General features: G+C 47.0%; 1 protein-coding gene across 1 annotated transcript; it reads left to right on the forward strand.

The window, feature by feature from the left end:
- Positions 1-634: 634 nt before the first annotated feature.
- LOC127313262 (uncharacterized) lies at positions 635-26,240 on the forward strand. Its single transcript, XM_071824268.1, has 5 exons — positions 635-1,045; positions 1,117-1,669; positions 1,798-1,870; positions 1,949-2,344; positions 26,125-26,240. The coding sequence occupies exons 1-5, from the start codon at positions 729-731 to the stop codon at positions 26,238-26,240; spliced, it is 1,455 nt and encodes a 484-aa protein (XP_071680369.1). The 5' UTR covers positions 635-728.

Genomic DNA, 26,240 nt, shown 5'->3' on the forward strand with positions numbered 1-26,240 from the left:
CGTTGTGTGAATGCTACTTGGGCTGCCCACCCTACTTCCCGCTGTGGGTGTCCATCTTCCACGGGCGGGCGACTCGGGCCAGCAAGAACAGCGAAGCACTCATCCCGAACGGGGGGATCACCTTCCAGGTGAAGTCCGGGGAAAGCTTCATCGACATGGCGCTCCCCAAGAAGGCGCAGTCGCTGTGGCGTCGTTTCTGGTTCTATGCCAAGGAGTACACTCCCCCGGGCGAGGTATGCATTCCCCAATACAGTCCCGAGCCGAGCGTCCCGCGGCGCCTCAATGTCCGGTCGCTGCCGCGCGAGCAGGAGAAGGTGGTGAAGGATATGCGCCAAGCGATCCAGGCGCTAAAAGATGACGGCCTGACGGCGGTCGACATGTACAACTGTTGGCTTGGCCGGCGGCTGATCCCCCTGCGGTGCCGAGCTCACCCCATGTGGGAGTACCGGGGACAGAACGACCGCACCCGGTCGACGGCGACCGAGTGGGACGAGGGCGAGTACCGGAAGGCGCTTGCTAAGATCACCACTGCCACCTTTACTTCCTTCGAGGACGGCTTGCAGCCCTACACCGAAGACACCCCAGCGCCTCAGGTAATGCTTCGCATGGCGACTTCGCACGGCTTAGCCGCGCTTCTTCCTTTCTGACTCGTTCCTTTGATTCGATTGCAGCGTTGGCGGAAGATCGCGGACCACCTCCCTCCTCTCGCCGGAAAGGAACCACCGGAGATGACCGAAGGCGAGGAGGAAGAGGTCGACGAGGAGGAGGAGCGCACCGAGTCGGACTCGGAGGCGCGGGACTTCATCAGACTCCCGCGCGGGTCGAAGAGGGGTGCCGAGTCCTCGTCCCAGGGCGCGGCTGAAGAGGAGGCGACCTCCCGTCCGGAGGACAAGGCGGAGCCCTCCAAGGAAGGGGCCGAGCCGCTATCAAAGCGACTGCGCCCCACTCTCCTGGAAGGGTCCATGAGGCTTCAGTGTCCCTTGAAGGACGCGATCGATGCGGGAGCTCGGGCCGGTCCGGGCGTAAAAGCGATTCCCACGGTGAAGTAAGTATTTCTTGTCGAATTTATCCTTCCTGCGACTGGACTGAGTGTCGACTCACCTCGCCTCTCTGTAGGTCCAAGAAGAAGACCTTGGCGAAGCCGCCCGCGGCCGGGGTGGCGGCCACGAGGGCGGCCGAGGCAAAGAAGAAAGCCGCGGAGAGGAAGGCGGCGCCGTCCGACCTTGGGGGTGCGGGGTCGGCTCCAGAAGAGCCCGCCGCCGGGAGTCAAGCGGAGAAGGAGAGCACTAGCCACGTCGAGCCCACCGCCAACGTTTTTCCTCTACCCAGCATGGCTCGCGGGGGCATGGCGAGTGCGGCGACGGGTCCGGACGTTGCTCCGCCTGTGGTGGAGGAGGAGTCGACTGACATTGGATCGACCGAGGGGCAGAAGGCACCCGAAGTTGAAGAGGACATCGTCGAGGAGGGCGGTCTGTCGGAGCCACTGAAAGAGCGCCGGTCCAAGGCCGCCAGGGACCGCGCCCCGCCCAGCGACACCGACACGCGGACGGGCGAGGTTCCGTCGACTGAGGCGGTGATGCGAGCGGACGGGGCGACCGAGTCGCGTCATCCGCCGCCGTCTTCATTGACCTTCACTGAGCTCCACACGGCGCTTGGCGAGGCGCATGTGGTAAGTGTCGCTGAACACGTGGCCTAGTCACCCCCAGTCCCCGAGGGTCGACTTGGTCTGAAAGGGCGAGTCGAGTCTCTATTTGCTTTTTGTTTGTTGACCTTGGCACTTTTGTTTGGTTTCCGTAGGCGGAGATTAAGCGGCTGACCGCGCTTGTGGAGGAGGCGGCGCAGAAGAACCGGAAGCTGATTGCCCTGGGCAGTAAGTCATGCCCACTCGCCGTCCTCATTCAGTGTCACTGGCCCGGGCGTTCGTTCTCACCGTTTCCTTTTCTTGTAGCAGAGGCGCAGGCAAAGGCTCTTGCCGAGGCTCGGGAAGGGTTCGTCAAGGAGTCCTTCTACCGTGAAGCCGAGTTCCGGGCGCAGCAGGCCGAAGAGGCCCGGAAAAGGGCGAAAGCGGAGGTGGCGGAATTGACGAAGGTCCTGGAGCAGAAGGGCCGGGAGCTGGAGGACGTCATCACCGAATACAAGGTGAAGCTGGAGGCCGCGACTGATGCGCGGGACTCTGCACGTGGGGCTGCCGCGTCTCTGCGGGAGGAGGTGGCGGCCTTGAAGCAGCAGCACGCCAAAGAACTTGCTGCGGAGAGGGAGGCGTCCGAGGGCATCGTCCTGGCGGTGCAGGCCGAGAAGACCAACTTCGAGGCTTTCGTCAGGGAGATGTCGCGGCAGATTCTTGGTAAGTTCTTGTCGTCGCACTTCTTGTTTATTTGCCGGGGGTTCGAGCATCTGAACACGGCGAGTCGGCCTCGGGGGTCAGTCCCCGAGCGTGGCGAGTCGGCTCCGGGGGCCAGTCCCCGAGCGTGGCGAGTCGGCTCCGGGGGCCAGTCCCCGAGCGTGGCGAGTCGGCTCCGGGGGCCAGTCCCCGAGCGTGGCGAGTCGGCTTCGGGGGCCAGTCCCCGAGCGTGGCGAGTCGGCTCCGGGGGCCAGTCCCCGAGGGTGGCGAGTCGGCTTCGGGGGCCAGTCCCCGAACGTGGCGAGTCGGCTCCGGGGGCCAGTCCCCGAGCGTGGCGAGTCGGCTCCGGGGGCCAGTCCCCGAGCGTGGCGAGTCGGCTCCGGGGGCCAGTTGGCGTTGAAGGGGAAGTTCTCATTTTCCCTTTTCCTTGTGTTGTTGACTGCAGGTACGTGCGACTTCGTGGAGACGGCGACTCCGCGGGAATGCCTGTCGACCGCGACCGCGCGTATCATCGCCTGCGCGGGGGAGATACTCGCCGCGCTCCAGTACCTAAGCCCGCGGGAGGTGATTCCGCGGGACACGCCATCCGTCTTCAAGGCGGTGTCCAACATTCCGGCTGTTGTTGACTGGCTTCGCCGCTCTTCCTGCCGCGTTGGCATTACCATGGCTCTGAGTATGGTGCTGGCGCATTACTCTGAAGGGTTCGACGTGGAGGAGGTCACCGCTGGCTTCCCCTCGGAGACTGGCGAGTTCGATGTTGCCGAAGTGCTGCGGCTGATGGATGCGGTGCGCCCCTTCGCCGACCGAGTACTGGCGACCGCGGACTTGGAGACTCATATCCCCAGCCAAGCGGCACCTGGTGACGCGGAGAAAGAGCCGGGCCCGGTGGACTACCCCGCGGAGCGCCTCTTCCATGCCGCTGCCGCCGGCTCGTTGTCGACATATCCGGTCGTGGTGTACACGCCGAAATTTCGTCACGGCGATGATGGCGTCGAGCCTGTCGTAGAGGGGGCTCCGGGGTCGTCCTCGTAGTTTCCTGAGTACCTGTGTAGGAAGTGGCTGGATTTCCCGCGAGCGGGAGTTAGTTGTAAATAAAATGATGACTTTTGCTTAAATATGATTCGGTGGTTGCTTTTGCATTATTTTGAGGCGGCGATGCATTGGAGTTGGTTCCGACTATCCATGGCCTTCAGGCCAGTCGCCTTGCGACCCCAATGAAGGCTATCGACTTGACTGTTTTCCTTTTCGAGCTGGGCGTCCCCAGTCGCAGTACGTAGTCATTATAGTACGAATAGCAGCCTCATGGGTGGAGTAGTGGTGAGTTGTATTTTGCGCTGTTCGGATGTAGCGCGCCACTCGTCGTGGCTCGGTGAGCCAGTCGCTAGGCGACTCCAAAGGGGATCATTGCGGGCGTATTTTCCTTGGCGAGCCGCGGGTCCGTTTTGCGGAGTCCCTAGTCGAAGTACTTAGCCGCACACCCGCCAACCTAAGGTAGAGGAGGGCATTGGTGTGCTTTATAGCGTAGCACAAGGCGGTCGCCGAGGCCCGTGGGGCTGGCCGAGCGTGCGGCCCTGCTGTGGGTTCCAGTCGCCGTTTTCACCCGACGGCGTTAGAGATGGTGGGTGACCGGGCCTGGTGTTGCGCCTCGGTTACGCCGCCATCCCGTGTTAGCCCGGCTACTTGGCCGATCGTGGACTTCTCTCTTCCAGCAGCGGCGACCGGAGGTCTCTCAGCACCTAGTCGCTTGTTGCGGCGACTAAGCCGGTGTGTACCGGGATGAGAGATGGCGATATCTGGCGGGTGAAGGAGAGGTAGTCGGAGCTTGAGATCAAAAATGGTCGGCGATTTTTATTAACCTCTGAATTTTCGGATTACATTTTTTCCTTAGGTATAGAACCGCCGGAGAAGGTTGATGTTCCAGGGGCGCTCCACCTCTTTAGTGAGCGGCTCGCCTTTGTCGTCCTTGCGGACGTCGATGAGATAGTAGGAGTCGTTGCCGAGTACGCGGCTGACGGCGAATGGTCCTTCCCAGGGCGGGGACAGCTTGTGCATCCCTTTCTTGTCCTGGATTAGCCGGAGTACCAGGTCGCCGACTTGGAAGGAGCGACTCCGAACGCGGCGACTGTGGTAACGACGGAGGTCCTGCTGGTAAATGGCGGTTCTGGAGAGTGCGAGGTCTCTGGCCTCATCGAGGAGATCGAGGAGATCGATGTTACTCATCCTTTCTCTTTCTTCTGCCGTAGCCGGTCCTTGAGTTTTACTCAATACCTTGCCTGGTAACATAGGTAAGAACCCTTTCTTACTTTCGTCCATTCTAAACTTCTTTAGAATCTTGTCCAGATATGTACTCTGTGATAGCCCTATTAGGCGTCTTGATCTATCTCTATAAATCTTGATGCCTAATATATACGATGCTTCACCAAGGTCTTTCATTGAAAAACTATTATTCAAATAACCCTTAACACTGCTTAATAGTTCTATATCATTCCCGATCAATAATATGTCATCTACATATAATATCAGGAATGCTACAGAGCTCCCACTCACTTTCTTGTAAATACAGGCCTCTCCATGACACTGTATAAACCCGAAGTCTTTGATCACCTTATCAAAGCGTCGGTTCCAACTTCTTGATGCTTGCTTCAGTCCATAGATTGAACGCTGAAGTTTGCATACTTTGTCAGCATTTTTAGGATCGACAAAACCTTTGGGTTGTACCATATACAACTCTTCCTCAATGTCTCCATTAAGGAACGCCGTTTTGACATCCATCTGCCAAATCTCATAATCGAAAAATGCAGCTATTGCTAACAAAATCCTCACAGATTTTAGCTTCGCTACGGGTGAGAAAGTCTCATCGTAGTCAACTCCTTGAATTTGTCGGAAACCCTTTGCGACAAGTCGAGCTTTATAGACAATAATATTACCATCAGCATCTGTTTTTCTCTTGAAGATCCATTTATTCTCGACAGCCTTTCGGCTATCAGGTAAGTCTACCAAAGTCCATACTTTGTTATCATACATGGATCCCATTTCGGATTTCATGGCTTCTTGCCATTTGTTGGAATCTGGGCTCATCATCGCTTCTTCATATGTCGCAGGGTCCTCATCATTGTTATCCACAATCATGACATTTAGACAAGGATCATACCAATCAGGAGTGGTACGTTCCCTTGTCGATCTGCGAGGTTCAGTAGTTTCCTCGTTCGAAGTTTCATGATCATTATCATTAGCTTCCTCTGTTGCCGGTGTAGGCGGTACAGGTACAATTTCCGGTACTGCGCTACTCTGATCAACGAGTATAGATTCATCAATCTCATCGAGTTCTACTTTTCTTCCAGTCACTTCTTTAGTGAGAAATTCTTTCTCAAGAAAGGTTCCGTTCTTAGCAACAAAGATTTTGCCTTCGGATCTGTGATAGAAAGTGTACCCTATAGTTTCCTTAGGGTATCCTATGAAGACGCATTTCTCCGCTTTGGGTTCTAGCTTGTCCGGTTGTAACTTCTTTACATAGGCTTCGCAACCCCAAACTTTCAGGAACGACAGCTTAGGTTTCTTATTAAACCATAATTCATACGGTGTCGTTTCTACGGATTTTGATGGTGCTCTATTTAAAGTGAATGCGGCTGTCTCTAATGCATAACTCCAAAATGATAACGGCAAATCAGTAAGAGACATCATACTACGAACCATATCTAAGAGAGTTCGATTACGACGTTCGGACACACCGTTTCGTTGAGGTGTTCCCGGCGGTGTCAATTGTGAAAGTATTCCGCATTTCTTTAAATGCATGCCAAACTCATAACTCAGATATTCACCCCCACGATCAGATCGTAGAAATTTGATCTTCTTGTTACGTTGATTTTCTACTTCACTTTGAAATTCCTTAAACTTCTCGAAAGTTTCGGATTTATGTTTCATGAAATAGATATACCCATATCTACTCAGATCATCTGTGAAGGTTAGAACATAACGATAACCACCGCGCGATGCTACGCTCATTGGTCCACATACATCGGTATGTATGATTTCCAATAAGTCAGTAGCTCGCTCCATCATACCAGAAAATGGAGTCTTTTTCATTTTTCCCATTAGACATGCTTCGCATCTATCAAGTGACTCAAAGTCAAGTGATTCAAGTAATCCATCAGTATGGAGTTTCTTCATGCGTTTCACTCCAATATGACCAAGACGACAGTGCCACATATAAGTAGAATTATCATTAAGTTTAATTCGCTTAGCATCAATGTTATGTATATGCGTATCACTACTATCGAGATCTAACAGAAATAAGCCATTCTTTTGTGGTGCTCGACCATAAAAGATATTATTCATAAAAATAGAACAACCATTATTCTCAGACTTGAATGAATAACCGTCTTGCATTAAACAAGATCCAGATATAATGTTCATGCTCAACGCGGGTACAAAATAACAATTATTTAGGCTTAAAACTAATCCCGAAGGTAGATGTAGAGGAAGTGTGCCGACAGCGATCACATCGACTTTGGATCCATTTCCAACGCGCATCGTCACTTCATCTTTCAGTAGTCTTCGTTTATTCTTTAGTTCCTGTTTCGAGTTACAGATATGAGCAACCGAACCAGTATCAAATACCCAGGTACTAGAACGAGAACCAGTGAGATAAACATCTATAACGTGTATATCAGATATACCTTCTTTCTTCTTCTTGACAAGGCCGCTCTTTAGATCAGCCAGATATTTGGAGCAATTACGCTTCCAGTGTCCCTTCTCCTTGCAGTAATAGCACTCAGCATCAGGCTTAGGGCCGTTCTTAGGTTTCATAGGAGGCGTGGCAGCTTTCTTGCCACCCTTCTTGAATTTTCCCTTAGACTTGCCCTGTTTCTTGAAACTGGTGGTCTTGTTGACCATCAACACTTGGTGCTCTTTCTTGATCTCAATCTCAGCAGCTTTTAGCATGCCAAAGAGTTCAGGTAACTCCTTGTTCATGTTCTGCATATTGTAGTTCATCACAAAGTTCTTGTAACTTGGTGGCAGTGATTGAAGGACACGATTAATCCCCAGTCTGTTAGGAATCACTATTCCCAAGTCACTGAGTTTCTTCGCATGCCCGGTCATGGCGAGCATGTGCTCACTAACGGAGCTGCCTTCTTCCATCATGCAGCTGAAGAATTGTTTCGATGCTTCATAGCATTCCACGGCCGCATGAGTCTCGAATATAGCTTTCAGCTCATTCATCAACTCATGAGGATCATGGTGCTCAAAACGTTTTTGAAGATCGGATTCCAGACTGCACAGGATGGCACACTGAACTTGAGAGTACCGAGTTTTCCGAGTTGCGTAAACAGCTTTTACTTCATCGGATTCATCTTCTGCAGGAGGGTCACCTAGCGGTGCATCAAGCACAAATTGCAGATTTCCGCCAGAGAGGAAGATCCTCACATGACGGAACCAGTCGGTGAAGTTGCTACCGTTGCTCTTAAGTTTCTCTTTCTCTAGGAACTGATTAAAATTGATTGGGGACGCCATCTCTACAACATATATTTGCAATAGTTTAGACTAAGTTTATGACAAATTGAGTTCAAATTTTAATTCAACATAATTAAAACCCTAGGTGAACTCCCACTCAAAACAATATCCCTCGCATTGTCTTAGTGATCACACGAACCAAATCCACCGCACCTATGTCCGATCATCACGAGACAAGGTGTGATTTCAATGGCGAACACTCAAAGTGTTCATCATATCAACCATATGATTCATGCTCTACCTTTCGGTATCACGTGTTCCGAGACCATGTCTGTACATGCTAGGCTCGTCAAGACCACCTTAGTATCCGCATGTGCAAAACTGTCTTGCACCCGTTGTATGCACTTGTTGATTCTATCACACCCGATCATCACGAGATGCTTCGAAACGACAAGTCTTGGCAACGGTGCTACTAAGGATGAACACTTTATTATCTTGAGATTTTAGTGAGGGATCATCTTATAATGCTACCGTCGCGATCTAAGCAAAATAAGATGCATAAAAAGGATTAACATCACATGCAGTTCATATGTGATATGATATGGCCCTTTTGTCTTTGCGCCTTTGATCTTCATCTCCAAAGCATGGACATGATCTCCATCATCTTCGGGCATGATCTCCATCATCGTCGGCGTAGCACCAAGGTCAATGGCGCCGTCTTCATGATTGTCCTCCATGTAGCAACTATTACAACTACTTTGAGATACTACTCAACATGAAATTTAAAGACAACCATAAGGCTCCTGCCGGTTGCCACAATACAATAATGATCATCTCATACATATTCATCATCACATTATGGCCATATCACATCACCAAACCCTGCAAAAACAAGTTAGACGTCTCTAATTTGGTTTGCATATTTTACGTGGTTTAGGGTTTTCGAGAGAGATCTAATCTACCGACGAACATGAACCACAACGTTGATACTAATGTTTTCAATAGAAGAATAAATTGAATCTTTACTATAGTAGGAGAGACAGACACCCGCAAAGCCTCTTATGCAATACAAGTTGCATGTCGAACGAGGAACAAGTCTCATGAACGCGGTCATGTAAAGTTAGTCCGAGCCGCTTCATCCCACTATGCCATAAAGATGCAAAGTACTCAAACTAAAGATAACAAGAGCATCAACGCCCACAAACCATTGTGTTCTACTCGTGCAACCATCTATGCATAGACACAGCTCTGATACCACTGTAGGATAACGTTGCATAGAAAACAAAAAAATTTCCTACCGCGAACACGCAATCCAAGCCAAGATGCAATCTAGAAGACGGTAGCAACGAGGGGGTATCGAGTCTCACCCTTGAAGAGATTCCAAAGCCTACAAGAGGAGGCTCTTGTTGCTGCGGTAGACGATCACTTGCCGCTTGCAAAAGCGCGTAGAAGATCTTGATCACGATCGGTTCCGGCGCCACGAACGGGCAGCACCTCCGTACTCGGTCACACGTTCGGTTGTTGATGAAGACGACGTCCACCTCCCCGTTCCAGCGGGCAGCGGAAGTAGTAGCTCCTCTTGAATCCGATAGCACGACGGCGTGGTGTCGGTGGCGGTGTAGAAGTCCGGCGGAGCTTCGCTAAGCTACGCGGGCAATATGGAGTGGAGGAGCAAAGCTAGGGTTTGGGAGGGGGTGGCCGGCCACTCAAGGGGGGCGGCCAGCTTATGGTCTTGGGGTGGCCGGCCCCCTCCCTTGGCCCCTCATTATATAGGTGGATCCCAAGTGTTGGTGTCCAAGTCTTCGAATAAGACCCGAAACCAAAACCTTCCATAGGAGGGGGAAACCTAGCCCAACTAGGACTCCCACCCAAAGGTGGGATTCCCACCTCCCATGTGGGGGGTGGCCGGCCCCCTATGGTGGAGTCCACTTGGGACTCCACCCCATCTAGGGCTGGCCGGCCATGGTGGTGGAGTCCCATGTGGACTCCACCTTCCTTGGTGGTTTCTTCCGGACTTTTCTAGAACCTTCTAGAACCTTCCATAGAACCTTCCGCGACATTTTATTTCACATAAAATGACATCCTATATATGAATCTTATTCTCCGGACCATTCCGGAACTCCTCGTGATGTCCGGGATCTCATCCGGGACTCCGAACAAATATTCGAACTCCATTCCATAATTCAAGTGCTACCATTTCAACATCCAACTTTAAGTGTGTCACCCTACGGTTCGAGAACTATGCGGATATGGTTGAGTACTCACTCCGACCAATAACCAATAGCGGGATCTGGAGATCCATAATGGCTCCCACATATTCAACGATGACTTTAGTGATCGAATGAACCATTCACATACATTACCAATTCCCTTTGTCTCGCGATATTTTACTTGTCCGAGGTTTGATCTTCGGTATCACTCTATACCTTGTTCAACCTCGTCTCCTGACAAGTACTCTTTACTCGTACCGTGGTATGTGGTCTCTTATGAACTCATTCATATGCTTGCAAGACATTAGACGACATTCCACCGAGAGGGCCCAGAGTATATCTATCCGTCATCGGGATGGACAAATCCCACTGTTGATCCATATGCCTCAACTCATACTTTCCGGATACTTAATCCCACCTTTATAGCCACCCATTTACGCAGTGGTGTTTGGTGTAATCAAAGTACCTTTCCGGTATAAGTGATTTACATGATCTCATGGTCATAAGGACTAGGTAACTATGTATCAAAAGCTTATAGCAAATAACTTAATGACGAGATCTTATGCTACGCTTAATTGGGTGTGTCCATTATATCATTCACACAATGACATAACCTTGTTATTAATAACATCCAATGTTCATGATTATGAAACTAATCATCCATTAATCAACAAGCTAGTTTAAGAGGCATACTAGGGACTTCGTGTTTGTCTACATATCACACATGTACTAATGTTTCGGTTAATACAATTCTAGCATGATATATAAACATTTATCATAAACATAAAGATATAAATAATAACCACTTTATTATTGCCTCTAGGGCATATCTCCTTCACACATTGCGTAGGATTACACGAACCCTCAATGCCGGAGTTAACAAGCTCCACAATAATGCTCATGTTTAAGTAACCTTGTAGTGTAAGATAGATCAACAGACTAAACCAAGTACTAACATAGCATGCACACTGTCACCTTCATGCATATGTAGGAGGAATAGATCACATCAATATTATCATAGCAATAGTTAACTTCGCAATCTACAAGAGATCATGATCATAGCATAAACCAAGTACTAACACGGTGCACACACTGTCACCTTTACACACGTGTAGGAGGAATAGAACTACTTTAATAACTTTGCTAGAGTAGCACATAGATAAATTGTGATACAAACTCATATGAATCTCAATCATGTAAAGTAGCTCATGAGATTATTGTATTGAGGTACATGGGAGAGATGAACCACATAGCTACAGCGGAGCCCTCAGCCTCGGGGGTGGATTACTCCCTCCTCATCATGGAGGCAGCGATGGCGGTGAAGATGGCGATGAAGACGGCGGTGGAGATGGCTCCGGGGGCAATTCCCCGTCCCGGCAGGGTGCCGAAACAGAGTTCTGTCCCCCGAATTGGAGTTTCGCGATGGCGGCGGCGACCCTGGAGTCTTTCTGGAGTTTCGTCAAGCGGTGTCGAAGTTTTAGGTCACGACGGCTTAAATAGGCGAAGAGTCGGAGTCGGAGGGGCCACGGGCTGCCCAAACCATAGGGGGGCGCGCCCCCCTTGGGCCGCGCCGCCCTAGGGTGTGGGGCCCCCCTGGCACCCCTCTGGCCTTTCTCCGGTGCTCTGGAAGCTTCGCGTATTTCTAAGACTTTCGGTGTTGATTTCGTCCGATTCCGAAAATATTTCCTTACTAGGATTTCTGAAACCAAAAACAGCAGAAAACAAAGAATCGGCTTCTCGGCATCTCGTCAATAGGTTAGTTCCGGAAAACGCATAAAAATGATATAAAGTGTGAACAAAACATGTTGGTATTGTCATAAAACAAGCATGGAACATCGGAAATTATAGATACGTTGGAGACGTATCAGCATCCCCAAGCTTAGTTCCTACTCGTCCTCGAGTAGGTAAACGATAAAAGATAATTTCTGAGGTGACATGCTACCAACATAATCTTAATCATACCATTGTAAAGCATATGAGATGAATGCAGCGATTCGAAACAATGTAAATGCAATGAGTAAACAATTGAATCATATAGCAAAGACTTTTCATGAATAGTACTTTCGAGACAAGCATCAATAAGTCTTGCATAAGAGTTACTCATAAAGCAATAAATTCATAGTAGAGACATTGAAGCAACACAATGGAAGATTAAGTTTCAGCGGTTGCTTTCAACTTGTAACATGTATATCTCATGGATAGTTGTCAATGCAGAGCAATATAACAAATGCAATAAGCAAGTATGTAAGAATCAATGCACAGTTCACACAAATGTTTGCTTCTTGAGGTAGAGAGAGATAGGTGAACTGACTCAACAATAAAAGTAAAAGAATGGTCCTTCGAAGAGGAAAGCATCGATTGCTATATTTGTGCTAGAGCTTTTATTTTGAAAACATGAAACAATTTTGTCAACGGTAGTAATAAAGCATATGTATCATGTAAACTATATCTTACAAGTTGCAAGCCTCATGCATAGTATACTAATAGTGCCCGCACCTTGTCCTAATTAGCTTGGACTACCGGATCATCACAATGCACATGTTTTAACCAAGTGTCACAAAGGGGTACCTCTATGCCGCCTGTACAAAGGTCTAAGGAGAAAGCTCGCATTGGATTTCTCGCTATTGATTATTCTCAACTTAGACGTCCATACCGGGACAACATAGACAACAGATAATGGACTCCTCTTTTATGCATAAGCATGTAACAACAATTAATAATTTTCTCATTTGAGATTGAGGATATATGTCCAAAACTGAAACTTCCACCATGGATCATGGCTTTAGTTAGCGGCCCAATGTTCTTCTCTAACAATATGCATGCTTAACCATAAGGTGGTAGATCTCTCTTACTTCAGACAAGACGGACATGCATAGCAACTCACATGAAATTCAACAAAGAGTAGTTGATGGCGTCCCCAGTAAACATGGTTATCGCACAACAAGCAACTTAATAAGAGATAAAATGCATAATTACATATTCAATACCACAATAGTTTTTAAGCTATTTGTCCCATGAGCTATATATTGCAAAGGTGAATGATGGAATTTTAAAGGTAGCACTCAAGCAATTTACTTTGGAATGGCAGGAAATACCATGTAGTAGGTAGGTATGGTGGACACAAATGGCATAGTGTTGTTTGGCTCAAGGATTTGGATGCATGAGAAGTATTCCCTCTCGATACAAGGTTTAGGCTAGCAAGGTTGTTTGAAGCAAACACAAGCACGAACTAGTACAGCAAAACTCACATAAAAGACATATTACAAGCATTATAAGACTATACATCGTCTTCCTTGTTGTTCAAACACCTCACTAGAAAATATCTAGACTCTAGAGAAACCACTCATGCAAACCAAATTTTAACAAGCTCTATGTATTTCTTCACTAATAGGTGCAAAGTATATGATGCAAGAGCTTAAACAAGAGCACAACAATTGCCAAGTATCAAGTTATTCAAGACATCATACCAATTACTACATGTAGCATTTTCCAATTCCAACCATATAATAATTAACGAAGCAGTTTCAACCTTCGCCAAGAATATTATGAGCTAAGAACACATGTGTTCATACGAACCAGCGGAGCGTGTCTCTCTCCCACACAAGCATTTATTCAAACAAAAACAAAAACAAGAAACATACAGACGCTCCAAGTAAAGCACATAAGATGTGACCGAATAAAAATATAGTTTCAAGAGAAGGAACCTGATAATTTGTCGATGAAGAAGGGGATGCCTTGGGCATCCCCAAGCTTAGACGCTTGAGTCTTCTTAGAATATGCAGGGGTGAACCACCGGAGCATCCCCAAGCTTAGAGCTTTCACTCTTCTTGATCATAGTATATCATCCTCCTCTCTTGACCCTTGAAAACTTCCTTCACACCAAACTTCTCATAAACTTCATTAGAGGGGTTAGTACATAATCAAAAACTCACATGTTCAGAGGTGGCACAATCATTCTTAACACTTCTGGACATTGCTCAAAGCTACTGGAAGGTAATGGAACAAAGAAATCCACCCAACACAGCGAAAGAAGCAATGCGAAATAAAAGGCAGAATCTGTCAAAACAGAATAGTCCGTAAAGACGAATTTCTAATAAATACTTCCGTTGCTCAGATCAGAAAACTCAAAACTAATGAAAGTTGCGTACATATCTGAGGAACACGCACGTAAATTGGCATATTTTTCTGATTTTTCTACAGAGAAAACAGCCCAGATTAGTGACAGATAGAAATCTGTTTCTGCGCAGAAATCCAAATCTAGTATCAACCTTCGATTAGAGGCTTTACTTGGCACAACAAAACACAAAACTAAGATAAGGAGAGGTTGCTACAGTAGTAAACAACTTCCAAGACACAAAATAAAAAAAACAAATTACTGTAGCAAAATAACACATGGGTTATCTCCCAAGAAGTTCTTTCTTTATAGCCATTAAGATGGGCTCAGCAGTTTTAATAATCCATTCGCGGGAAATAGTATTTGAAGCAAAAGAGAGCTTCAAGAGGCAAATTCAAAACAAATTTAAGTCTAACATGCTTCCTATGAAGAGGAATCTTGTACACAAATGAATTCATGAAGAACAAAGTGACAAGCATAAGAGGATAAAACACGAGTAACTTCAAGATTCTCAACATAAAGAGGGGAAACTTAATATTATTAAGATGCATATAACCATATTTCCCTCTCTCATAATAACTTTCAGTAGCATCATTGATGAAATCCACAATATACCCATCACTTAAAACATTCTTATCATGGTTCATATGCATAGAAGTATCATTAATTTTGGCATAAGAAGAGTTGTTCTCATTAATAGTAATTGGAGCAAGATTATTATCAAGAATTTGAACATGGTAAACAAGTTGCATATTAAAAGAATTGCTTTTGGTAATCCAATCATGACTATGACAAGTTTCATAAGGATAATTATAACCTATATCATAGCATTCTTTATAATAATCATCAAAGATCGGAGGCACAGTGTCATCATAAGAAATAGAATAGTTATCTTTCACAGTCGGTTTATCTATGACCATACCATCATTGTTATTAGAAGGATATGTATCAAACACATAATGATCAGTAGCAAAAGGATTTTCAAACACCTCTTCCCCAAGCTTACAGCTTTCTATATTATTATGGGAGGAAGCATGGATAGCACTGACACTATGGCAATTATTATCATCATTTTCAGAATTAGTTTCCCAGAGATTTGCAATATCAAAAGTAGTGTGCTCATTCAAATCATGATCGCTAATGTATGTAAAGGGCATAGGAAGATCATCATATTTAGATTCATTATCACAATAATCATTAGGAGCAACATACTTACGGTTACTTAGCGTTATCTCATTCACGCGGGGATACGCCGTTACCTCTTTCTTTTTATTCTTCTTCTTCTTCTTCGTTCCCTTCTTCTTCTTCTTCTCTTCCTTCTCCTCATTTCCTTCTTTAGGAGGAAGAGGCTTGAAGGGTAGCTTGTCCGCATAACCTGATTTACTTCCAGAAACAATAGAAGAAACTTGGGAGGATTCCTCCTTTCCATTAATTAGTTCAAAACACATGGCGGTCCTATCATATTTTGGCAAGGTGTCATCTTCTAAAATATTTTGTATGTAAGTATTTGTATGGATATTATCAATGCAATAAGAAAAACACCCATGCAGGACATCATCAATATCGAGATCACTCATATGTAACAAAGAGATTTTTCTCGACAGTTCTTCACACCCCAAAAATAAAGTAAGTTCATCATGCTGATTAGGAGTAATTTCATCATCACAATACAAATTTGCAGCACTCATTGGGTTCAAATTATCATTGGAGGAGCATTGAAAATTAAAATGATCCACTTCATGGCAAACTTCACAAATAAAAGGATAGAGGGCACAAACTTTTTTACCAAGATCATCTAGAGCCCTAAACCACTTTCTAGTTTTTTCATTAGCATGATGGATACAATATTCATCTTTGATTTGATTAATTCCACAAGGTTTATGTATTCCACAAAAATTAACATGCTTATAGGAAATAGCACTCTTAGGAGTTTGAGCATGCTTATGGCAATGATTAACAACAATTTCATTCTTCATGCAAGCCTCTTTAAAAGGTTCATGATACTTATCAAAATTCTTCCTTGGCAATTCAAAATGAGAAGCAAAGGCTTTATAAAGATTTGCAGCAACTTGAGAGTCAAGACCATAAGTAGCACTCATATTTCGAAATTTATCGGTATCCATAAAAGCTTCAATGCATTCATAATCATAATTTATACCTAACTCTTTACCTTCATTGTTCTCCCATCCTTCAGCGTTGTCCTCAATCCGATCAAGAAGATCCCACCTAGCTTCAACCTCCTTGCTTGTGAAAGATCCCTCCGAACATGCGTCCAGATAGTCCTTGTGTTGTCCTGAAAGCCTCGCATAAAAATTGTTAACAATAACATTACGGGGGAGCTCATGAATGGGACATTTGAGCATTAGTGACTTTAGTCTCCCCCACGCTTGAGAAATACTCTCTCCATCATGAGGATAAAAGTTATAAATATAATTCCTATCAATATGCACTTCATGAGGAGGATAAAATTTAGAATAAAAGAGAGATGCAATTTCCTCCCAACCAAGAGAATGTCTATTCTCCAACAATTTATACCAATGCGCCGCTTTACCAGACAGCGAAACAGAGAATAGCTTCTTCCTCACTTCATCCATAGAGATACCTGCACACTTGAATAACCCGCATAATTCGTGCAAAAATAGTAAATGATCTCTAGGATGGACAGTTCCATCCCCTTTATAGTGGTTGTCCATAACACGTTCAATAATTTTCATAGGTATTTTATACGGAATACTTTCAGCAGGTGGAATTAAAATATCAGAAGCATCATTAGAATCATCGCATATGGGAGATAAAGCATTATCAGAACAAATTTTCTCCCCTAAAGATGGGAAGCTAAAAAGATCACAAAAACTAGCTTCCCCAAGCTTAGACTTCTTCATAGCATTAGCAGTAATTGCATTCATACTAATAACATCGCTACTAGCATGCAAATAAGGTTCCATAGGTTTTTTAATTTTCGCATTAAACAATTCTAAATTAGGAAATAGATTAAAAAGCTCACCAATTTTTTTGTTGTTTTCCATTATGCCTAACTAGTGTAAACAAGAAACAAAAAGTTGCAATTGCAGGATCTAAAGGAAATAGCTTCGAGTACTTACAATGGCGGAAAATAGCTTGGTAGCCGAGGTCCGGAGTGTGAGTACCTTTTACCTTTCCTCCCCGGCAACGGCGCCAGAAAATAGCTTGATGTCTACGTTCCCCCTCCTTTCCTGTAGACAGTGTTGGGCCTCCAAGAGCAGAGGTTTGTAGAACAGCAGCAAGTTTTCCCTTAAGTGGATCACCCAAGGTTTATCGAACTCAGGGAGGAAGAGGTCAAAGATATCCCTCTCATGCAACCCTGCAACCACAAAGCAAGAAGTCTCTTGTGTCCCCAACACACCTAATAGGTGCACTAGTTCGGCGAAGAGATAGTGAAATACAGGTGGTATAAATAAGTATGAGCAGTAGCAACGGTGCCAGAAAATAGCTTGCTGGCGTGTAGTTGATGGTGGTAGTATTGCAGCAGTAGTAACGCAAAGAAACAAGAAACAAGCAGTAGTAACGCAGCAGTATTTAGGAACAAGGCCTAGGGATTACACTTTCACTAGTGGACACTCTCAACATTGATCACATAATGCAGACGTATAAATGCATACTCTACACTTTTGTTGGATGATGAACACATTGCGTAGGATTACACGAACCCTCAATGCCGGAGTTAACAAGCTCCACAATAATGCTCATGTTTAAGTAACCTTGTAGTGTAAGATAGATCAACAGACTAAACCAAGTACTAACATAGCATGCACACTGTCACCTTCATGCATATGTAGGAGGAATAGATCACATCAATATTATCATAGCAATAGTTAACTTCGCAATCTACAAGAGATCATGATCATAGCATAAACCAAGTACTAACACGGTGCACACACTGTCACCTTTACACACGTGTAGGAGGAATAGAACTACTTTAATAACTTTGCTAGAGTAGCACATAGATAAATTGTGATACAAACTCATATGAATCTCAATCATGTAAAGCAGCTCATGAGATTATTGTATTGAGGTACATGGGAGAGATGAACCACATAGCTACAGCGGAGCCCTCAGCCTCGGGGGTGGATTACTCCCTCCTCATCATGGAGGCAGCGATGGCGGTGAAGATGGCGGTGAAGACGGCGGTGGAGATGGCTCCGGGGGCAATTCCCCGTCCCGGCAGGGTGCCGAAACAGAGTTCTGTCCCCCGAATTGGAGTTTCGCGATGGCGGCGGCGCCCCTGGAGTCTTTCTGGAGTTTCGTCAAGCGGTGTCGAAGTTTTAGGTCACGACGGCTTAAATAGGCGAAGAGTCGGAGTCGGAGGGGCCACGGGCTGCCCAAACCATAGGGGGGCGCGCCCCCCCCCCTTGGGCCGCGCCGCCCTAGGGTGTGGGGCCCCCCTGGCACCCCTCTGGCCTTTCTCCGGTGCTCTGGAAGCTTCGCGTATTTCTAAGACTTTCGGTGTTGATTTCGTCCAATTCCGAAAATATTTCCTTACTAGGATTTCTGAAACCAAAAACAGCAGAAAACAGCAACTGGCCTCTCGGCATCTCGTCAATAGGTTAGTTCCGGAAAACGCATAAAAATGATATAAAGTGTGAACAAAACATGTTGGTATTGTCATAAAATAAGCATGGAACATCGGAAATTATAGATACGTTGGAGACGTATCAAAAGCCATATTGCAAATGGCATAACACGTTCAGCCATAACACTAACAACTGCAGGGTGTGGCATCAGCAGATCCAAATGGCGATAGAGCAAGGGCGTCTAATCTTCAACCAGTACGCCATGAAAGTCGACACACACCCCTTCCCCGCCGTTAACACGGTGGAGTACGCTTACCCCGAGGGGCGCCAGCCAGGTTTTTCGTTAAGCATCAACATGGTCGAGCCTGGGCACCACTCTGGAAAGGACAAAGGCGAGGGCAGCCGCTCTCGTAGCAAGGACAAAGAGGAAGCCGCTCCACGTGATCGGCTCCGACACGATGGCAAGCGCTACATCACAGAGGGAGAAGTGAAGAATGTACGATATCAACGACCTCTCTCTGATCATCTCCTCAATAAATACGTGAGTCAGTATGACCAGCGCCGGCGGTACAATAGCGACGATGAAAGGGATCGTCTAGCTAGCAGGAACGCCAGGAGACATCGTCGGCATGATCGCGACGAGGAGGGATATGAGCGCTACGCCAAGGAGAAGTCGAGAGAACAGGACGACGTGGACAAGCACTGGGACTGCCCTTTCTTCAAACACTGCTGGGATTCAGGAATGAGCCGATTGCCTACAATCGGCAACTGCCCAGAATGTAGACAGAAGAAGAAGGGTGCAACAGACGTGTCAGTGTTCAAACGTCTTGGGCCTCTCCCATCTAGGAACAAGCCAACTGAGTCCTCTCGGGAAGAAGACCTCGAGGAGTTGGAAGATGACTATGAAGAAGAAGAGGACAAGTACCACCGGCCAAGGTGGTGCCCTGATGGACTCAGCCGTTCCCAAAAGCGTAGGGTTCAGCGACTGCGCGGTTTGGAGGAAGCCGAAAGGTTATACCTGCACACGCTAAGGAAGGCGCGGCCCGATCTGGCCGCGAAAATTCAACGAACCCTAGACGAAGAGGGTCGACCACAAAAGATGGAGTGGCGCCCCAAGCAAAGGAAAGCCGATGATGAGACATCGGCTAGTACAAACATGGTGTTCATCCTTCCAGCGGAGTTTTGTGCTCCAGGATTAGACCAAGCACCTGTGGCACAACTTGACTGCGGCCCACGGCCGGTTATCTTTGAGAAGCCACGTGAAAGAAGTTACAGACACCTGAAGGCCCTGTACTTACGAGGTTATATCAATGGGCAGCCTGTCAATAGGATGCTGGTGGACACCGGAGCGGCAGTCAACATCATGCCATACTCCATGCTACGTCGGTTGGGACGCTCTAGCTCGGATCTGATCAAGACCAACGTGACACTGAGTGATTTCAACGGCCAAGCATCTGATGCACAAGGTGTTCTGAACGTAGATCTGACCGTAGGAAGGAAAACCATCCCTACGACGTTCTTCATTGTCGACAGCAAGAGCACTTACGCTGTCCTGCTAGGGAGAGATTGGATCCACCCCAACTGTTGCATTCCATCTACGATGCACCAATGCTTAATACAGTGGGATGGAGATGAAGTAGAAGTCGTCCATGCAGACGATACAGCCGAGGTTTCAACGGCTGGCATGAACGTTTGGGAGACGGAAGGCCAAGAGCCACTCTCAGGCATCACTTTGGATGACTGCGAGTACATCGACGTGTCAAAAAACGGGGTGAGACTGGTCTTATCCACTGGCCTGACCGTGTAACAGGAGCAAAGTCTATGAAGGTACATGGGCAGGCCGATCCTTGTGATCGGCCCCCAAAAAATGAAAAGTAATGATCTTGTCTCAAGCATGTCACGTAGTCATAGTGAAACTCGAACATTGCGAAACCTTCATTGAGCGATTTAATCAACATGGAGGCCGATTCCAGCAATCGGCCAAAATTATCCTCACCATACGTTCTGCCTGTATTCAACATCGATCGAACGGGCAACGGATTTACGTCGGCTGATGAGCTGGAAGAAGTCAACATTGGTCCTAACAGAGCCGACGTTCAAATAGAGTGCCTTGGATAACTGCAGAGCCGATATCTGCAGTAACCTGACAGATTCGGCTCGGGGGGCACATAATCAGAGGAACATGTGAGATACATGGGCAGTGAAATTTGAGTGGCCGATAGAAAAATTGGCCAGTAAAAAAAAAAATTCGCATGATGAACAGCCGATGCACAGCCATCGACTCTAGTACAATTTACGCAGGATCTACCAGCCGCGTGTTCAAGACGCGTTTTTTCGACCAAGTCGGTCTTCAGTTCAGCCCCGAGGCCTTCTGCTTCCTCGAGGGAGTGAACGATGAGAGCTTCCTCAGCTTCAATGAGCTGTTGCCCGAACCTTCTCTTCGAGGACCTCCAACCCTTTGTGCAAGGTCGCCAGTTCAGCAGTGCTGTTAGAGGTGTCATCAGTTGCAGAGGAAGAGGTTAGCCGATAAGAACGACAAGGGGTCGGCATGCAACATGAGCCGAGGAGAGGATGGAGCTGCCCTGCCCTTTTTTGGTGGGAGTTTGGGAAACGGCAGGTTCAGGGGCTGACCTTTTCTTGAAGCCGACGGTGGCAAGTCTGGCTGGCTCTGCGTGGTGACTGTCTCAGAATTGACTGAGTTCGAGGCCCTTCGACTGAACTGTGCGTCCTCGCCGCTGTGCTCGCCTCAACTGAGGCTCGGGGGGCAGCTGATCTGGTAGACCTTCTGTTTTTAGAGCCGATTGGAGTGTTGTCGGCTGGCTCTGCATCATAACCTTCTTCAGAAGCGGTGAATTGTTGCAGGAGAAGACCACCAGAGCTGTTGAAAGGAATCTAAAAGGGGATCCATCATCATTGACAGGCTCTGGGCCATCTTGTTGCTGCAAAGAAATAGAGCAGGGTTATAAAGCATCACTGGAAACTATCGCGGGGAGATTTGCGAGCAGGTGGCACCTGTTCTGCAGAGTATCAGCTTCAGCGTCAAGTTGTTTCAGCAACGGTCCTAGGGCTCTCCTGAAGGCATGGGTCTCCCACATTTATACACCAGCTCTCAGAGTCGTCAGTCGAAGAGTTGAAGGATAGATTGCGAGGGACCGATGCGTTACCATCGGCTCATTGGGCATTGATTAAGTTGACAATCGGCAAAGGCAGTATGAGGGGAAATCGGCTAAATTAGCATAAAGGAAATCGACAGAATCAAATTAAAGGAAATTCTTCATTGATAACGGGATTCCTTACATAAAAAGCTGAGCGCTCTCAAAAGGAAGTACCAGGGGATACATTGCCCCGTTTACTACTGCTAATCCTATACTAAGGGTCCTATCTATGGGCCGTTGCTGCCCTCGTCGTCGCCATCGTCGCCGCTGTCGGCGCTACTCCCGGCTGACTCGTCGTCGCTGCTGCCACGGACGCCAGCAGGGCCCTCGTTGTCCTCGTCCTCCTCGTCAGCATCGTCGTCGCTGTCGAAGTCGCTGAGGTTCCCCGGCCAGGGGCAGAAGCGCTTGGCCGGCGGTTCATCGGAGGAGGTGTCGTCCTCCTCCTCTTCCTCCTCCTCCTCCTCCTCGAAGGAGGAGAAGTCGTCCCAGGAGAAGCGATTGTCGTCGCTCTCCTCTTCCGTTTCCCCGTCAGCAAGGAAGTGGAGGTCACTTTCTCCGTCGGTCGAGGACTGGTCGTCCTCGCACTGCACAGAGAAGTCGTGGATCGGACTCATCCCCGTCTTCTATGGCGCGGCGAATGTGGGCCTCGTGGGCCTTCTTTGGGTCCCACTCCGGCATCGGCTCGCGGGAGGACTGGGTGGAAAGACCCGACGAGGCAGAGGAGGAAGAAGACATGGTGGCAGAGGAGGGCTTTTGGAGTGCTAATGCGAAGGGGATGAAGAAGTGAACTGTTCAGACTAATTAAATAAGGGGAGCATAGTGGAAATTGAATGCCATTACGGTGTCTGAGGGGGTGATGCTAAAGTTATCAAATCTTGCGGAGAAGTTGAGAAGGCAAGGCATCATGATGAAGGATACTGCGACGATTCTGCTCTGCTATGACATGACCCGACGAAGAGAAAACAGAGTGATTTTGGAATTATCAATTCCAAAACCAGGGGGGCATGTGTTATCACCAGAATTTGACCGAGTCAGAGGTGGGCCGCGATCAAGATTGGGCTTGAAGAATATACATAGAAGAAATACGTGAACCGGCCTTATACACGAAGATTGGGCAGTTTGCCCTTGTATCTGTAAATATAGTAGGATACGTGTCGGTTAGATAAAACTTGACTCGTGCACGATTGGGATTATTCCCACGTTAGAAAGTCTACGGACTATAAATATGTATCTAGGGTTATCGAGAGAAACAACAATCACGTTCATCACAAACCAATCTTGGCGCATCGCCGACCCCTTGTTTTGAGGGTTTCTTCCGGGTAAGCATCATGCTCCCTAGATCGCATCTTGCGATCTAGGCAGTATACGTTTATTCGTTGTTCATGCGTTGCTCGTGCTGAAGCCTTTTTGATGGCGAGCAACGTAGTTATCATAGATGTGTTAGGGTTAGCATCGTTTTACCTTGCTACATGCTTTCGTTCATGCAACCCTTAGACGTCTAGCCGTCCTTACATCTTTCTTAGGTGTAAGGGTGGCACCTTGCTTGATCATTATTTAGTAGATCCGATCCGTTATGATTGTTCCTTGTTCTTCAAGGATTAGTTTAATATCTGCATAATTAGGCCTTGCAAACGGGTTGAAGGATCCGGTGGCACGTAGGGTGCAGTTTGCTAACCCTAGATAAGATGTTCCGGGGATCAACTTCATGTTGGTTTTTAGGCCTTATATATGGTTGGTTTGTTGACACCGTGCGTGGCTGCTAGGCTCAATCACGAGTAGGATGTTCCGATTATGCGGTGAAAACCCTAAATCGTTGTAGATCGTTTTAGCTTTATGTTGATCAAGCAGGACCACCATGCTATCGTAAACCCTTTACGAATCATGGGTGGATCGGCTCCTTGAGCCGATTCACGGGAAAACCTGAGAGCCGATCGAGGCTCGTATTTAATGTTTACGTGTATGCCATGCACCAGGTATAGGTCAGCTGGCACGCCCTTGCACCAGCATCGGACGTGTGTGCAGAGTCTTTGCGGGCCGTCGCGCGAGGGACCAGGGCCAGCCGCAGCTCTGAGTTGTTCCCGGCTCTTCGTGTTGCCAGCCGTTGCTCGCCGGTGGGTTTCGGACGCCAACACCAACATAAGCATAATCAATTTTATTAGTTGTAGTGGGAGCAAATTCAACAAAGTAGCTATCATTATTATTCTCATCATCAAATATAGGAGGCATATTGTAGTCATAATCAAATTTATCCTCCATAACAGGTGGTAACAAAAGAGTACTATCATTATAATCATCATAAATAGGAGGCAAAGTATCATCAAAGTAAATTTTCTCCTCAATGCTTGGGGGACTAAAAAGATCATGCTCATCAAAACCAGCTTCCCCAAGCTTAGAATTTTCCATAGCATTAGCAACAATAGTGTTCCAAGCATTCATATTAATAACATTCCCATTAGCATGCATATAAAGTTCCATGGGTTTTTTAATTCTCTCTTCAAACACATCATGTCCTAATTCAAGATAAAGTTCATAAAGATCTCTCATATTTTTGTTGTTTGCCATTATGCCTAACTAGTGTAAACAAGAAACAAAAAGATGCAATTGCAGGATCTAAAGGAAATAGCTTCGAGCACAAACACAATGGCGCCAGAAAAGTACTGTTACCTGGAACCGGAGTATGAGTGCCTTTTACCTTTCCTCCCCGGCAACGGCGCCAGAAAAGTGCTTGATGTCTACGGGAGGTTCTATTCTTGTAGACAGTGTTGGGCCTCCAAGAGCAGAGGTTTGTAGAACAGCAGCAAGTTTCCCTTAAGTGGATCACCCAAGGTTTATCGATCTCAGGGAGGAAGAGGTCAAAGATATCCCTCTCATGCAACCCTGCAACCACAAAGCAAGAAGTCTCTTGTGTCCCCAACACACCTAATAGGTGCACTAGTTCGGCGAAGAGATAGTGAAATACAGGTGGTATGAATAAATATGAGCAGTAGTAACGGTGCCAGAAAAGTGCTTGCTGGCGTGTAGTTGATGGTGGTAATATTGCGGGCAGTACAGATACAGTAAAACAGTAAACAAGCAGCGATAGCAGTATTTAGGAAACAAGGCCTAGGGATCATACTTTCACTAGTGGACACTCTCAACATCGATCACATAACAGAATAAATAGATAGATGCTAGACTCTACACTCTCTTGTTGGATGATGAACACCACTAATTGCGTAGGGCTACAAGAACCCTCAATGCCGGAGTTAACAAGCTCCACAATATTCAATGTTCATATTTAAATAACCTTAGAGTGCATGACAGATCAACACAACCAAACCAAGTACTAACATAGCATGCACACTGTGACCATCACACTATGAAAGGAGGAATAGATCACATCAATACCATCATAGTAATAGTTAACTTCATAATCTACGAGAGATCACAATCATAGCATAAACCAAGTACTTCATGATGCACACACTGCCAACATTACATCATGGAGGAGGAATAGACTACTTTAATAACATCACTAGAGTAGCACATAGATGAATTGTGATACAAAACTCATATGAATCTCAATCATGTAAGGCAGCTCATGAGATCATTGTATTGAGGTACATGGGAGAGAGATGAACCACATAGCTACAGCGGAGCCCTCAGCCTCGGGGGTGGATTACTCCCTCCTCGTCATGGAGGCAGCGATGGCGGTGAAGATGGCGGTGAAGACGGCGGTGGAGATGGCTCCGGGGGCAATTCCCCGTCCCGGCAGGGTGCCGGAACAGAGAGTTCTGTCCCCCGAATTGGAGTTTCGCGACGGTGGCGGCGCCCCTGGAGTCTTTCTGGAGTTTCGTCAATTGGTCCTGCGTTTTTAGGTCGAAATGGGTTTTATAGGCGAAGAGGCGGCGCAGGAGGGCTGACAGGGTGGCCTCACCCTAGGCCGGCGCAGCCAGGGTCTGGCCCGTGCGGCCCTATGGTGTGGGGCCCCCTGGCTCTCCTCCGACTCTCCTTCGGTGTTCTGGAGCCTTCCGGGAAAAATAGGAGGTTTGCCGTTGATTTCGTCCAATTCCGAGAATATTGCCCGAACAGCCTTTCTGGAACCAAAAACAGCAGAAAACAACAACTGGCCTTTCGGCATCTCGTCAATAGGTTAGTTCCGGAGAACGCATAATAATGACATAAAGTGTGAACAAAACATGTCGGTATTGTCATAAAACAAGCATGGAACATCAGAAATTATAGATACGTTGGAGACGTATCACTCCTCCTCGTCCGTTAGACTTTAATTGGGAAGCTCTGAACCCTACCACTTACCTTCTAGAGAATCTGGGTCTCCCCTTCACTGAGGCGGAGATACAGGAAGCTGTGGAGGATATGCCTACAGACAAAGCTCTGGGCCCTGACGGCTTCTCTATAGCCTTCTTTCGTTCTTGCTAG

The sequence above is a fragment of the Lolium perenne genome, chromosome 7 (assembly GCF_019359855.2).
Source record: "Lolium perenne isolate Kyuss_39 chromosome 7, Kyuss_2.0, whole genome shotgun sequence".
NCBI classification, from domain to species: Eukaryota; Viridiplantae; Streptophyta; class Magnoliopsida; order Poales; family Poaceae; genus Lolium; species Lolium perenne.